At 41.4% G+C, this 16,178-nt stretch overlaps 1 protein-coding gene across 2 annotated transcripts in view; it reads left to right on the top strand.

Moving 5' to 3' along the window:
- CTBP1 (C-terminal binding protein 1) overlaps positions 1-16,178 on the top strand; it is a 1,058,813-nt gene that overhangs the window by 645,463 nt on the left and 397,172 nt on the right. For both annotated transcript variants that reach the window (XM_044062322.1, XM_044062321.1), the window contains one exon: positions 5,260-5,466. In XM_044062322.1, coding sequence (XP_043918257.1) covers positions 5,260-5,466 — 207 coding nt within the window. The remainder of the gene's footprint in view (positions 1-5,259; positions 5,467-16,178) is intronic.

Here is a 16,178-nt window from a genome sequence, read left to right as displayed (position 1 = left end):
GCTTTTGCCCAGAAGGAGAAACGTTGCCATTTACTAGTGTAAATCCTTCTGGTGGAAGATTTAAGGGAAGCTACTATGATATCCCGGACGGGATTAGAAATCATAGTAAGCCTGGCTGGGGATGGAAGTGGAGCAACCAAGCAGTGAGGTTGAGAGAAGGTATGGATTGGTGCAGCTGCCCCGACTGGTGGGTCAGAAGATCTGGAACCGGGTCCAGATGCCAAGGCTGTACCAAAAGATAACGATGCAGGAACGGAAACCATATCTGTCGAGGGCAATGAGAATCATCTTGACTCTCAAGGCAGTTACTTTCTGAATTACTTGTGGTATTAGAAGAAAAGGTGGAAAAGCATAGAGAAGTCCCCGGGGCCAATCTTGGACTAGAGCGTCTCTGGGGGGATGGCCTGGAAGGGGGAAGAGGGTGAAGAAGTCGGGGCATTTGCTGTTTTGAGGCGTAGCAAAAAGATCGCAGCAAGGAAGGCCCCACTTCTGAAAAATCTCTTCCATCACAGATTGTTTGAGAGACCACTCATGAGGCATGAGAATAGCTATGCTCAACCTGTCCGCTATGATGTTGGACTTCCCGGGGATATGCGTTGCTATCAGAAACCGCTGAGAAGAGATTGCCCACTGCCAAAGTCTGAGTGCCTCTCGACACAGGGGATAGGACTTGGTTCCGCCCTGCTTGTTGATATACCACACTACAGACATATTGTCCGTTTGGATTGCAATAGTCCTCAGGGGAAGAGAGTCGTGGAGGGCTTGCAACGTTAAAAGCACTGCTCTCATCTCCAGGACATTTATATGCAGGTGGCATTCGAAAGGTTGCCAAGTGCCATGGACCATCCTGCCCTGAAAATGCCCCCCCCCACCCGATCAGGGAGGCATCCGATGTAACCGTGGCGACCGGGGCGGGAGGAACAAAGGGTCTGCCTTGATGGACTTGAGGGGACAATATCCACCAGGACAAATGCCTTTTGCAAGCTGGAGTTATCATGATCTTGTGATGCATAGGGAGTTGTTGAAAAGACCATTGGGCGAAAAGTATCCACTGTAGGAGACGCATGTAAAAGCGGGCAAGGGGAAGAAGTGTTATGGCGGCCGCCATAAGACCCAATACTTTCAGGGCATACCAGGCCTGAATTTTGTCGCTCTGAAGAAGAACATGGATGTGGTTTTGAATATCTAAGATTCTTTAATCTGTTAATTTTGCTGAAAGTTGTACGGTGTCCAAATTGGCGCCTATAAAGGTAATAGATTGACAAGGTGACAAGGCAGATATTTCTAAATTTATAGAGATTCCTAGCCCTCTGCAAATGTGAATGGTGTAATCTCTGGCTTGGAGAAGTTGATGCCTGGTGGTGGCAGTGAGGAGCCAGTCGTCTAGATATGGAAACACCTGGAATCCTTGACGTCTCAGGTGAGCCGTAACCACTGCCATACATTTGGTGAACACTCTGGGGGCTGTAGTGAGACCAAAGGGCAGGGCTCTGAATTGGTAGTGACTGGCCCCAGCCGAAAGCAGAGAAACCTTCTGGAGCGCCTGTGAATTTTGATGTGATAGTACGCATCCTGAAGGTCCACCGAGCACATCCAATTGTCCTTGCCCAGAAAGGGTAGAATGGACTGTAGCGTGACCAGCCGGAATCTTGTTCTCTTTACAAACTTGTTTAGTTTTCTGAGATCTAATATTGGTCTCCAGTCCCCTGTCTTTTTCGGTACTAAAAAGAACCTTGAGTAGATTCCAGATCCTAGTTGGTCTGCTGGGACTGGCTGGATGGCTCTTTTTGCTAGCAGTTTTGATATCTCTGGTACTGCTAGTTCCCTTAGACCGGGTGGAACGTCTGGAAGGGTTCCTTTTTGCTGAACTGGGGTTTGAATAAAGGGAATTTTGTAACCCTTGGATATGATCCATTTGTCTTGAGTAAGGGAAAGCCAGGCTTTTGGGTACAGCGACAATCTTCCCCCGACTGCCTCCGAAGGTGGACAATCGGGCAACATCTCAGGGATACTGGAAGGGTTTGTCAGAGAGAGGCTCCCTGCTACCCTGATTCTGCGGTCCCCCTCTGCCCCTAGGGTGGTGTCTGTTGTTGTTACCCCCTCTGCCTCTGGGGGTAAACCGACCTCGTGCATCAGGCGTGACTCCTTGAGATTTGCGGAACCACATTTTCCCTCCCTTCTGATCCTTGGGGTAAGATCTTGAAGGGGTGGAGAAACGGACTCCTACGGCAGAAAGAGTCTTGCCATCTTGTTCGCATCTGGTCAAGGTGTCTTTCACTTGAGGTCCGAACAAGGTCGAACCATCAAAAGGAGAATTTGTGAAGGACGCCTTGAAGGGATCTGCAAAATTACAAAGCCGCATCCAGGCGTGACGCCTTAATGCCACTCCTGTGCCTGCGGCCCTACTCGCTCCTTCAGCTGCATATGAAATGAGCCGCATGGAGGAGTTAACAATAGAGTTTAGGGTTCCTAGCTGTGAGTTAATTTTATCCTGGGACCCAGCAGCTGATGGATCCTGTAAAACTTCTCCCAACTCTTTGAGAACATCTCTCTGAAGGCGGGTGAAGTGACACAAGTAGTTCAGCGACCGCATGGCAAAGGTTGCTGAAGAAAACATCCGCTTACCGTACCTTTCCATAGTCCTGGAATCCTTGTTAGGAGGATGGATAGGTACTGAAGGATCGGCTAGTTCCTACTTGGTGGCTGCGGCCACCACCATGGCATCAACCAGGACACCTTTTGTCAAAAATTGCCTATCAGGTGGGGCCGTAATGAATTTAGAAGGCCTCCTAGGAGTGGGTTCCACCAAATCCGGGGCCGTCCACGCCTTCCGAGCCACCACTTCCATAAGGGGGTCGAAAGGCAGAGGCACCTAGGAGGTGGAGGGTCGAGAACCAAACGCCTCCAGGTAAACCAACTCATCCTCGGAAGGATTAAGGGGATGCCAGTTCCCCCTCTGCTTAAGGATTTCAAGGATGTCTGAGAAAGAGACATCCTCAGAGGGGGACCTTGGGGATCCCTCCAACTCATCCAAGTCGGTATCGGATGTAATAGACTCGGGGGAGTCTAGATGTTTCCTCTTATATGTCCTCTTACGCGGGGGTTCCCCTGATGGATCAGGAGAAGCTTCGGAAGAGGAAGATATTCCCAATGGGGAAACCTGAGGCGTTGGATCTCTGGGTCCGGGAGCAAGAGAGTGGGAAGAGACGTCAGCAGGCACTGTAGTGGGAGGAGCTGATGGAACTGACCGTTGACTATGCCCTGGGGCTAGTACACTCCTCATCACCTCGAAGGCTCCCCCATCAGAGAGGCCAGAAGGCTCCCGCTCTGAAGAGATAGGAACCCCAGGCCGCACCAACAGGGACGGCTCCGAGGCCGATGTCGGGGCAGAGCTCACCAGCGCCGACGTTCCGAGAGGGAGAACGGGGTCAGACAAGGGTTTGATGCCACTTGCCCCCTTGGAGCCGGCGAGAGAGACCAGATGCCCGGATCCTTCCAATGAAGGCATCAAGGAGGAGATCGGAGCAGAGGACGACAGAGCCGAAGGGGGAGGTATCGACTCTGATGCCACAACAGTCACGGCTCCGAGGAGCTCTGGCTCTGAACTCTGTAGGAGAGTCGAAGGAGGAATAATAGGTGGATATGTAATAGCTACTGTCTGATGAGACGGGCTATGGAGCATTTGGGCCAATGCCTAAGACTTTAATAGCCTACTCACCACTCTCTCAAGGTCGTGGTCAGAAAGCCTGGACGACCGAGAAGATCGGCTCCGATGGCTTCACTCCAAGAGCAGGGGTGATCTCAGAGCCAAATGGATAGACTCCAACGAAGGGGATTTTGACCTCTTTCTGGAGGTGGGTGGAGCTGAAGGAGCCGAGGATATGTCGGCTCCAGCCGGAGCCAACAGTGAGTGCAAGGATTCAGCGGTATCGGTGCTGCGTGGAACTGATACTGGAAGCTGTGACATGGAAGGATTGGCTCCGGCCGGAGCCGATCTTGTCACAGAAGGTGAGCCAGTAGCCAATGGCTTGGGACTCGGAGCCGACAGCTTTGCTGGCTTCGAGGGCTTCCCCAGAGCAGACTTAGTCGGGGAGCTCTCAGGCTTTAACAAGCCCCTCAATATTAATTTGTTTCTGCGCTCCTGCAGGACTCTTGGGCTGAATATGTGGCACACAGAACAAGAGTCCTGCAGGTGCAGAGGTCCCAGGCAGTAAACACAAGAAGTGTGACCGTCTGTCAGAGACATTTTCTGACAGCACGAGTCACACTTCTTGAAGCCTGAGACCTTTGTGTCCTTCGACATAACAGTAAGTAAAAAACACACACACACACAAACACCCAATCCAAATATAAAAAATAAAACAGGGATGCTAACACACCCAAACACTACACAGAATCCCTGATAGAACTAGGAAAGGGGGAGGCTTAAGGCCTAACCTAGGGGAAGGGATATATAACTGGGATAAGGGGAACCACTAACGGGAATAGGGTTTAAAATTAACCATTACCAGTTAAAACAATAAAAGGAGTGGAACTAAGACAAAAGGGAGTGACCAAAGTCTGAAAATTGAAAACTTACCAAGAGCCGGTAAAAACGCACCTCACAAGCGAAAGCAGCAAACGAGATCTGGGTAGTTATTGCCTAGCATCATGGGATATAGGGTTGCCTCGAGCTGGTAAAATTAGCTCTCGAGCTTTAGTAAGTGGCCGAGTCGGAAACGAGGATCGGCTCCGAACCCATCCAGCAAGAATGAAGCGAGATTAACAACTTAACATCTTCTTATAAAACTAGTAACACCAGTAATTTCTACCAATAGGCTAAGAGTATTATAACTACAATGTAGTGTCTTTGTTAGCAGGAGTTTATTCCAAGAAAAAGTGGGCTGGTTTGATGGTCTGCTTTTGATTCTTTTTCATGCTGTTCGTTGACATTTTAAAGTAGCTTTAATGGAGGAACCCAATAACACTAAGGAATGGTAACAGTAGGGAACAAGGCAAACAGAAAGGCTTGGAGGGAATGAAGCACTCAACATTCTGTAATGAATACTGCAAAATATCTGCTCTCTTCTGGTTAATTCTTGTCTTTCACTGTAATTTTGCCATATCTTTAAACTTGGTTGACTTCTGACGTTCTTTAGACACTGATGTGTTTCAACTGTGTAGAAAAAATAAAATCTGTGATTGTCAAGCTTTTTCATTTGTGAAAGATACTTCTGATAGTCACCTTAGTATATCTGTTATGCTTTTCCTTTTTTGCAGGTATAGCAGTATGTAATGTACCTGCTGCGGCCGTGGAGGAAAGTGCCGACTCTACATTGTGTCACATTCTGAACCTGTACAGGCGGACAAGCTGGCTACACCAGGCCCTTCGAGAAGGTACAAGGGTGCAGAGTGTTGAACAGATCAGGGAAGTGGCCTGTGGAGCTGCTAGGATACGAGGCGAGACATTGGGCATCATCGGATTAGGTACGTTACTTCATATATATATTCGATGAATTATAGTCCTGATGTTTTAGTTAGTTTCCTTAAGTAAGCTGCTCATTTCTTGTGATACTAGGCTGCTTCAGTGTATAGCTATAGCAGCTTTACCGCGTGGTAAACCTCAGTCATGGTATGTCATTTCTGCTGGCTGTTGCCTGTTTGAGGCTTGATGTTTAGGAAGGTAATCTCAGTGAAAGTTAATTGCCATATCCATGCTCTTCTTCCATAGTCTTTTTTCCTTTTAGCAAAAAACATTTTTTCATATTTTATACATACACATTTAAAGTAGATATAATAGTACGTAATCTGTGGTTTATTACTGTATGATGTAATATAATGCTGTTAAATTTAAAGAATCAAACCAGTTAACAAGCTTATATTAGTACAGAAAAGAGGCAAGAGTTTCAAGAATTTTTTTTCATTGAAACTAAAGCTTACCATTGAATAGCAGTGTAAAACAGGGATGTTCAAATGTCTCAGCTGTAATTTTTGTAATTATTTGTACACTGGACTAGAAGAAATAAGGGTGAACAACATGCTGATTAAAATCAAAGACGGATTTACTTTCAAATCTAAGTTTGTTGTATATTTAGCTCTATGTATGCCCTGTCACAAATATCTGTTTACAAGAGAATATATGAGCACAAATATGCCATATCAGCTGGTAATGACAAAATGGTTAAAGCAAGCATTATATTTCATCCAAATGTAAAATGGATTTTAAATTTATTGTATTAGATTATTTTGCAAGATTTGACAACAACTTTAATGCTGAGGAAGAATTAGGGTGGAAAGAATATTTATGACAAGTTAAACTTAATGCTTGTTATCACCAGGATTAAACAATAGAGAAGATTCTGTTGCTTACCTGAAACGCAAAGGGTTAAAGCACTAAACTATTTTAATCACTTGACTAGGTATTATATAAATGCTTGGTGATGCCGAATGTATTCAGACTGAAGAAGTCTCAAGGTTAGAGGTGAAAGTGCTAACTGGATATTTGTTGTTTTATTGTTTTTATTTTGTGACTATTAAATACATTTTGGGCTTTCCTATTCAGCTGTTTTTGGTTTTTCATGTTTTGGATATAATGTCTTCATCTTTGATTGAACAAACAATTAACTGTAAGGCCACAATTTTGCTTAATAACATCTGAGCTGGTTGCCCCTTCACTTGATAAACAAGCTGCTAGGATATGAGGCGAGGCATTGGGATTATTGGATCAGGTAAATTACTTCATATACATACAGTAAAATATTTATGAAGTTTATAACTTTTGAAGTGGACTTTGGATTACCCAGTTTTTTGTAGGTATAATTTTTACTTTGATTAACTACATGACACCGACATTTAGACTCCTTGTCTATAAATGAACACCTGATCTGGCATACATTGCAGAGAGCGTGCTTTGGTACAGTTTGAACATTTCTTATGGATTAATTTGTTGACTTGTTGTGTAACGATCAGTCTTTAGATAATAATGCAGAAAAAGAAAATGAAAACAGCAGCAGTACTAATGTATATCTATCGATAATAAAATAAGAAGTAATGGGAAGAAATATTACAGTGTTAAAGAGCTGATGACAGGGACACATTAAAGAGAAAGTACATTTACATAGCAACGGTCAAGGAGCACACTTGAATAATACAGAGCCCACAACTGCTATTTAATAGATAAACAGCATCCAAGTAATATAAGTTAGAAAGAATGTAATCCAGACAAGATAAATTATATACAGTAGTATATACAGAAGTAGTCAGAACAAGTAATTTAAATCGTCATTCTTCCCCTTCTGCCAGAGAAGGAATTAAACAGATAAGTGAAGTTAGATGTGGGTTCATGTAGTCATACCTCTCAACCTGCAGACATTGAAAACAGAATTGACGTCCGTTGAAAAATAGAAACTTCCAGCTAAAAATCTGGACATCTGATTATCATAAAATGTGAATACCAAATAGCATATAAGTCTTCTTGCTTCCAGTAGGGATGTGGGATACCACTCAGAAACACATGTTTAAAAAAGGGAGAGTGACAAAAGTGATGGAACAGTGTAAGCACATTATCAGAGAAACAGTGTAAAATCTGTTGGCTTTAATGAACTCTATTGCAATACTCTACTAATTAAGGTCATTTATTTTTGATAGAATGGTGGTCTGCAGGATGATGTTGGTGATCAAGAAGCGGAGGAGGAGTGTGAAAGCAGTGCCAAGGATTAAATGGTGGAAGTTAAAAAAGGGTGATTGTGAGGTGGAGTTCAGGGAAGAGTTTAAGACAGGCACTGGGAGGCAATAAAGAGTTACCGAATAGCTGGGTAACTACAGCAGAGCTAGTAAGGGAGACTGCTAGGAAGGTGCTTGGTGTGACATCTGGACAGAGGAAGGAGGACAAGGAGACATGGTGGTGGAATGAGGAAGTACAGGAGAGTATACAGAGGAAGAGGCTGGCGAAGAAGAAGTGGGATTGTCAAAGAGACGAAGAAAGTAGACATGAGTATAAGGAGATGAGGCACATGGCAAAGAGAGGTGGTGAAGGCTAAGGATAAGGCATATAGAGAGTTGTATGAGAGATTGGACACTAAAGAGGGAGAATTACTGTACCGATTGGCTAGACAGAGGGACAGAGCTGGGAAAGATGTGCAGCAGGTAAGGGTGATAAAGGATAGTGAGGGGAAAGATGTGCAGCAGGTAAGGGTGATAAAGGATAGTGAGGGAAATGTACTCACAAGTGAGGAGAGTATGTTGAGTAGATGGAAAGAGTATTTTGAAGGGCTGATGAATGAAGAGAATGAGAGAGAGAGAAGGTTGGATGATGTGGGGATAGTGAATCAGGAAGTGAAGCAGATTAGCAAGGAGGAAGTAAGGACAGCTATGAAGAGGATGAAGAATGGAAAGGCTGTTGGCCCAGATGACATACCAGTGGAAGCATGGAGGTGCTTAGGAGAAATGGCAGTGGAATTTTTAACCGGATTGTTTAATGAAATTTTGGAAAGTCAGAGGATGCCTGAGGAGTGAAGAAAAAGTGTTTTGGTACCCATCTTTAAGAATAAGGGTGATGTGCAGAGCTGCAGTAACTACAGAGGGATACAATTGATCAGTCACAGCATGAAGTTATGGGAAAGAGTAGTGGAAGCTAGGTTAAGAAGGGCGGTGATGATTAGTGATCAGCAGTATGGTTTCATGCCAGGAAAGAGCACTACAGATGCAATATTTGCTCAGAGAGTGTTGTTGGAGAAATACAGAGAAGGTCAGAAGGATTTGCATTGTGTCTTTGTGGACTTAGAGAAAGCATATGACAGGGTGCCTAGAGAGGAGTTGTGGTATTGTATGAGGAAGTCGGGAGTGGCAGAGAAGTATGTAAGAGTGGTACAGGATATGTACAAGGGTAGTGTGACATTGATGAGGACTGCGGAGGGAGTGACAGATACGTTTAAGGTGGAGGTGGGTTTACATCAAGGATCAGCTCTGAGCCCTTTCTTATTTGCAGTGGTGATGGACAGGTTGACAGATGATATTAGACAGGAGGCCCCGTGGACTATGATGTTTGCAGATGACATTGTGATATGTAGTGAGAGTAGGGACAAGGTTGAGGAGACCCTGGAGAGGTGGAAATATGCTTCAGAGAGGAGAGGAATGAAGGTCAGCAGGGCTAAAACAGAATATATGTGTGTAAATGAGAGGGAGGGTAAAGGAATGGTGGGGATGCAGGGAATAGAGTTGGTAAAGGTGGATGAGTTTAAGTACTTGGGATCAACAGTTCAGAGTAATGGTGAGTGTGGAAGAGAGGTGAAGAAGAGAGTACAGGCAGGGTGGAATGAGTGGAGAAGAGTGTCAGGAGTGATTTGTGACAGACGGGTACCAATAAGAGTGAAAGGGAAGGTCTACAAGTGGGTAGTGAGACCAGCTATGTTATATAGTTTGGAGACTGTAGCATTGTTGAAAAGGCAGGAGTCAGAGCTGGATGTGGCAGAGTTAAAGATGTTAAGATTTGCACTGGGTGTGACTAGGATGGACAGTATTAGGAATCAGTATATTAGAGGGTCATCTCAGGTTGGACAGTTTGGAGACAAAGCAAGAGAGGCAAGATTGCATTGGTTTGGACATGTGCTGAGGAGGGATGCTGGGTATATTGGGAAAAGGATGCTAAGGATGGAGCTGCCAGGTAAGAGGAAAAGAGGAAGGCCTAAGATGAGGTTTATGGATGTGGTGAGAGAGGACATGCAAGCGGTTGGTGTGAAAGAGCATGATGCAGAGGACAGGAAGAAATGGAAACAGATGATCCGCTGTGGTGACCCCTAACAGGAACAGCCGAAAGAAGATGATGATTTATTTTTGATTCAGAAAAGGGCAGTTGTAAGATGTGTGCCCTCTTTCTTTAAATTATTGTTGCCACTAGCACATCGGTCATTTTCTGTGCACTAGACAGCTTCAAAAATAATATGGAATGAGGGGGGTTCATAAAATTGTGGGAAGGGGTAAATCAAGCCTGAAAATAGGGATGAGACTCCAAAATATAGACATCCTGTACAGGTCCATTAGGCCAGAAAACATTCATTCAAAGTAGGGACAGTTGACAGGTATACATGTACAACTCTGCAATGTCTGTGCACAGCAGAAACCCTTACATCTCATTTCAGCAGTTTTTAGTATTTTAAGTACAAAATTCCCATCGTAAATTTTCATATTCGGGGTCCAGTTTTCTAATACTGTATACTTTCTAGCCATTGTAATTAACACTATGATTATGGTATACATTCTAAATTGAGCCAATTAAGAAAGACCAAGGCAGCAAAGAGGTTAAACTTAAGTTTCACAAAGATTTTGACAGAATTGATACTATTCCCTTGACATCTGAAGCATGCAGATATGAAAGAAACAGCTTAAGGTATTTTGGAGTAGTGTAAAGTAGTCTCAGAGAAATCTTCCTTTTTAATAAACTCCAGGAATGAATGACCCAATATATCTCAATGAGCTGATGGTAAGATAACAGCTGGGGGTAAAAATGAAGACTGAGTTTCATCATTTCCATTAAAATGTGTTTATTTGGTGAGAGGGTTCATAATTCACATTTGACAGAAGACTAAGCACAAAACTGACTTGGAGAAGGAACTATGGCGAGGTAAGAGGAGGCTGTCCCAAATGCAAGCTGTTAGTGGCAAGAGGGGCAGATGCCGAAATTGCAGGAGTGTAGTACTGGCATTGTTTTATGAAGCCACATTGATATTGTGACTTCATAAATGAGTACTGATACTACATTTGCAGTCGTTACATTTGTATCAGGCAGCTTGCTAAAAATTCACAGATGACCTAGCTACAGATCTGCATGAAGAAGGAGCCATAAACTGTGAGGGAAGTCTCTTTATTACGAAAACAAAGTAAAGTTTATCTGCATGCGTAAATAAATTACTAAATAAATAAACAAATCAATAAGTAAGTAAATAAAGCAGATCACAGATAGTGTTATATTCCCCAAGTATTATCGAAGGCTCACCTGCTAATGTGAACAGAAGAAATGAGAGAGGGAAGCCCTATGTGGTTCCTACTGTCGGATTTAAAAAATGTAAAAACTGCTTTTTATACAGACATCTCTAGTTGCTGGGAGAGTTGCACAGAAAATTGTTGTGCTTCTACTACTGTATACAAGTTGCACTGTCTTTATCACATGCATTTTAGCATCTAGAGAAAATATCATATATACATCTATTTATTTATTTATCTGAAGTAGCAGTTCTGCACAGTTAGTACTACTGAGTGCATATTTGCCCTCAGCAAAGAGCATAATGTTAGTCCATGCTCTGTTGCTTATCTTGTATTTATATTAAGTAATGCAAGTGACCTTTGAGCACAGGAATTGTTTTCTGTGAAAAACTTGGCTGTGTGTGTCATATTCACACATTCTAATTTATGGGCTTCAGCTGAATGACCATGACTGGGTATCAACCCATATATTGTCAGGTGGGTTGCAAACTGGCTCACTGATAGAACTCATACGGCCAAAATAGGGGATTCTTCCTCCTCTAGCAGACCAGTAAACAGTGGTGTTTTACAGGGTCCTGTTCTGGGCCTCCTACTGTTCAGAATCTACTTCTCTGAAGTACAGACTAAACCTAAAAGCGATCATTGAAACCCCTAGCTATGTCAATATCCTGCAAGAATGTCTTACGCTGACTAATGACTGGTGCCAAAGTCATGGTCTTAAACTTAATGTAAAAAAAATGCCTTATCATCCTCTTCAGCAAGAGTTATATTCCTGCAGGCTACCACATCAGTAGCAGTACCCTAAGCACACAGTCAGTGGTGAGAGATCTGGGCACACAGGTCGACAGCAACCTTAACTTTGATCACCATGTCTCCACAGTGGTAAAAATGGCATTTTATATTACTTTTCTCATAAGTAAGGACATTGCCTCCAGAAAAAAAAGAAGTTATAAACCCCCTTACCCCCGGTTCTCTTCTCTCATCAGGCCAGTAATGGAGTACAACGCTCCCTTTGGTATGTTCCTTTCCAAACACGTGCAGTAATTGGTGAGACCACAAAAGTTCCTTACAAAAAAAATTAAGGGTCTTCAACATCTGTCTTATGCAGACAGACTGAAATCATTGTCACTTTACTCTGCGTTGCACAACCTGCTCAGAGGTGACCTATGCCTTGCATGTATAGCAATCTTTGACCCAGCTTTAATGAAAATGCTGCACATTCGTAAGTCAAATGCATATGGGTCACTCGCTCAAAGGACCTTAACCTGGTATGTGACATCAACAGAACTTGCTGGAGAGACAGATTTTTCTCACCGAGGTTGCCCCACCTTTGGAACAAGACTCTTATTCATGTTAAACAAAGTCCCTCGTTGGCCCTATTTAAGCATAATTTGGACAACTGGATGGGTAACTGGAAATTCATCCCAGGGTTCCACCTCTGTCCCTCTTGGACAAGGGTAGTAGGTGCTGATTTTAGTATCTGCTTGAACCAGACACCCCTGGGAACACAGGTTGAACTTGGCTAGACTTGTAAGGTACCTGGAGCCATTAGCCTAGTAACCTCCTATGATCCTACTATCTGTTCCTTTGGCTTTTTAAGATTTTATTATGTGGTAATTTATTTTATATCATCTAAATTTATTCTCAAATTATTATTCTTACCCAAAGCTTATAACTGATTTTTGTTAAACGTCTTGCTTTTCAAATGTATTTTGGATTTGATGCATTCACTGACACATCAACAGTGAAAGTCGAAGTAAGGCATAAGAGGTGTTGGTTGTATTCATTTCATACCACCCAGGCAGGTACGTTCACTGTGAGTTAAGGACAGTCTGGACAGTGTCATGTAATAGATGAAAACAAACACATCTGCTCTACCCCACTTAGAATACCCTGACCAGAAGAGAAACCTCTACCCTCAGTGGATGCATGTCTAGTATGTCTATTACATGATGATGTAACAGACCTTTTATGTTTAACTGATATCTCATGATGACGTAACAAAAACATCAGGTATAACCATGTAAGGTAGTTTGCAGCTCAACAAGATCATACATAAAGCTAGCTTTTTGTGGCTAAGCAGCAATTGCAGGCAATCCCAGAATCAAGATTAGGACAAGATTTTATAGAAGTAGAACGTCTCCTCAGCAAATGTAATTTAACTGACACTCACTCTCAACGCTCATTTTCCTGTGCATCAAAAGTAACTGAATCACCCTTAACTTCTCTCTTAACAGATTCTGCCAACTATGCTTGTAAATTCTTATGTGTGTTTCTCAATACAATGTTAACTTGTATACTCCTGCATTTTATTTTAATTTGAACTTGTACAGTGCTTTCTTGGAGCTTTTCTCCCCGGGCCTCCACTGAAAACGGGTCATGTTGACCCAGTGGACTTCCCCGGTAACCAAACTGGAAATAAATAAATAAATAAAGGAGGCAATCTCTTATATTATACTGGTCATCTTTCCTTGACTTTATTAGTAAGAGCTGACTTAAAATGTATTAACAACTCAGCCTAAACCTTGTTTATGAAAATTTCTGAAGACTTTCACTTACTTAAAGTTTTAATTGTAAGAGCTGTCAGGACTGTGATAGTAGGGTAGGTCCTAACCAGAACCCTAAGACAGGAAAAAATCTGTATAAGCACTAGGTGGTCTAAAATACCTTGGATCTAATTCAACATGGTATTAATTCATTGTCGTTTCTTCACTGACATGAAGTAAGATTTTATAACACATTTTACTACAAAAACAAATTGCTAAATACCCAAGAACTAAGGCATTTTGGATGATACCAAAGAATGAAGCTAATTTGTCTTTATACCAGGCTGAGATCTTCTGTTAGAAGAAATCTAAGTACTTATCCGAGAAAATATCTTGTGCAACAAACAAAAGTGGTCTGGAAACTGTGCAGTCTAGATTGTCTGGCCACTCATTAATTTTGTTCCTTCTGAAGACTGAAACCTGAATGCTCCACTGTTTTTTTTTTTTTTTTGCTGCCAAATGTGCTTCCATTAGATTAAGCTTCTCCTGTTCTGTGTCAGTGCTGAATAAAGGTTGTCCTTCAGAACACCTGCAGGTTTTGTTTTAGTCTGAGTTTCAGTATCCCATTTCTGAATATTTTCTGTTGCCTCTTTGCACACTACTATCTCTGGAGTTGATCCCTGCTGTACTACTATTTCTGATTTGTCCAGATGAGCTGGGTCCAGTCCTTTATCTAACTACCACAGCCCCATTATGGGGTGGTATATTTCCATCAGAGTTAAAGTAAGCATTGGTTACAACCGTTTGAAAAAGCTGGCTTAAATCCTGATGATCTATTTAATTATTGAGCCATCTGTAGCCCACCATTGTGGATAAGGTTTTGGAGAGTGTGTCATTTGCACAAATGGATTCTTACTTGTATGATATTTACAACCTGATTCAGTCTTTCATTCAGGCTGTACTGAGACAGCTTGTACCAGGATTTTTAATCGTCCTTTGTGACAACAGACTAGCATTTTTATTCCATTTTGGTCCTGATGGATGGATGGTTAGATGGATAGATAGATAGTGAAGCATTGTCTGGTGTGCTAGAATTGCTGTGTATGTATATGTGTATATATATATATGTGTATATATATATATATGTAGATATATATATATATATATATATATATATATATATATATATATATATATATATATATATATATATATATATGTATATATATATATATATATATATATATATATATATATATATATATATATAGATATATAGATATATACACATATATACATATACACGGATGCTTATGAGGGATCTAGTATGACCAAAATATAATAATGATGGTCTCTTGTCATAAGGAGACTATTAAAAGTCATATTATAGTAGGTGCACATGCTAATTCAAGTTTGTTACTGTATTATGTATGTTTATAAAGCATTTCTAATGCAATATGCAGCATTTTGGCATATCAAAACAACCTGTAAACCAGTGTAGGTAAAGATAATACAAAATCTTCTTGTTAAAAATATTCCACTAATGTGTTTTTAAGGTTGCCCCACAGTATGTCAGTGTATCTGTATTTGCAGGCATCTCACTTCACCTAAAAACCCATACAATGGACTTCACAATTCATCTGCAGTGACTGTCTATCATTTTGCATTACAGTATTGTTTTTCAAATTTGAGTCTCCTTTGAAAGATCCTCAACTTTCATCTAAACACTGCAGAAAACTGTGTACTGTGTATTGCTTGTGCCCAGTGGATTTACTTGGATAAGAAATAAATTAATTTGAAAGTACTTGATATACTACTAATGAAACTGAAATGACTGTAACAGTGTGTTTTTATTTTTGGTAATAAAGTAGAAATATGAGTTAGAGTTTTGAAATTTGTTTGATAATCCAGAGCAAAACTTACAGCCCCTGAAGCTTGGTGTGGCTAAAATGTACCTAACATTAACTGGTATTTCCTGACTACAGGAGCCGCCAAACTGTTAATAAAGTCCTAACATTATGAAATGACCTCATTATTTGGTGCCCAGTCTGGTATGCAGTTTAACAGAAATCCTTGATTCTGGATAACTGAAATACCACACCATTAACATTTAAATCCTTGTGTACCTTATGAAACTTAAATATCTATCTCTTTCTCCATAATTTAATAAAAATGTAGTTTCCTTAAAAACAGCTTAAATGATGTGCTATTTCATGATAAACTAATCAATGAAAATCCCAGCATCATAACAAGAAGCAAAGTGATACCATGTAAAGATTGTGTACTTCCTTTTTTTCGCTGGTTGAGTTAATCTCTCTGGCAAAAAAAAAATTGGGTTACAGTGACCAAGTGTTTACTACTCTTCTTGAAATAAGTTTGACCCAGGTTTATGGGGGACCCATTTATGAACTGACCTCAGCAAATATGCTTGGAAATACTGTTTGAAAACTTATGTATGCTCAGTATATTATTTATCATGATGGTTACCTATCCCATTCTAAAAGATTCCTTTTCCCTAACTGATCTACAGCCTTTCCCTATGCAGTTACTCCTGTATACATAATGTGCATATCCTGGTAAGATACGTGAAATAGACATTGCTTTGTAGGCTGAGCACAATGTGTTTCTTAGTAACCTAAATGAAACTGAATATAATGGCAGTTCCTAAAGTCTTTCTAGATAGTGGAGAATTTCAAACGTCATGTTTTCTCTAATAAGGAGTCATGTATTTTTAAG

The sequence above is a fragment of the Protopterus annectens genome, chromosome 2.part1 (genome assembly GCF_019279795.1).
Source record: "Protopterus annectens isolate FY-2018-M chromosome 2.part1, PAN1.0, whole genome shotgun sequence".
Lineage (NCBI taxonomy): Eukaryota > Metazoa > Chordata > Ceratodontiformes > Protopteridae > Protopterus > Protopterus annectens.
This window is presented reverse-complemented; position numbering and strand designations above follow the sequence as displayed.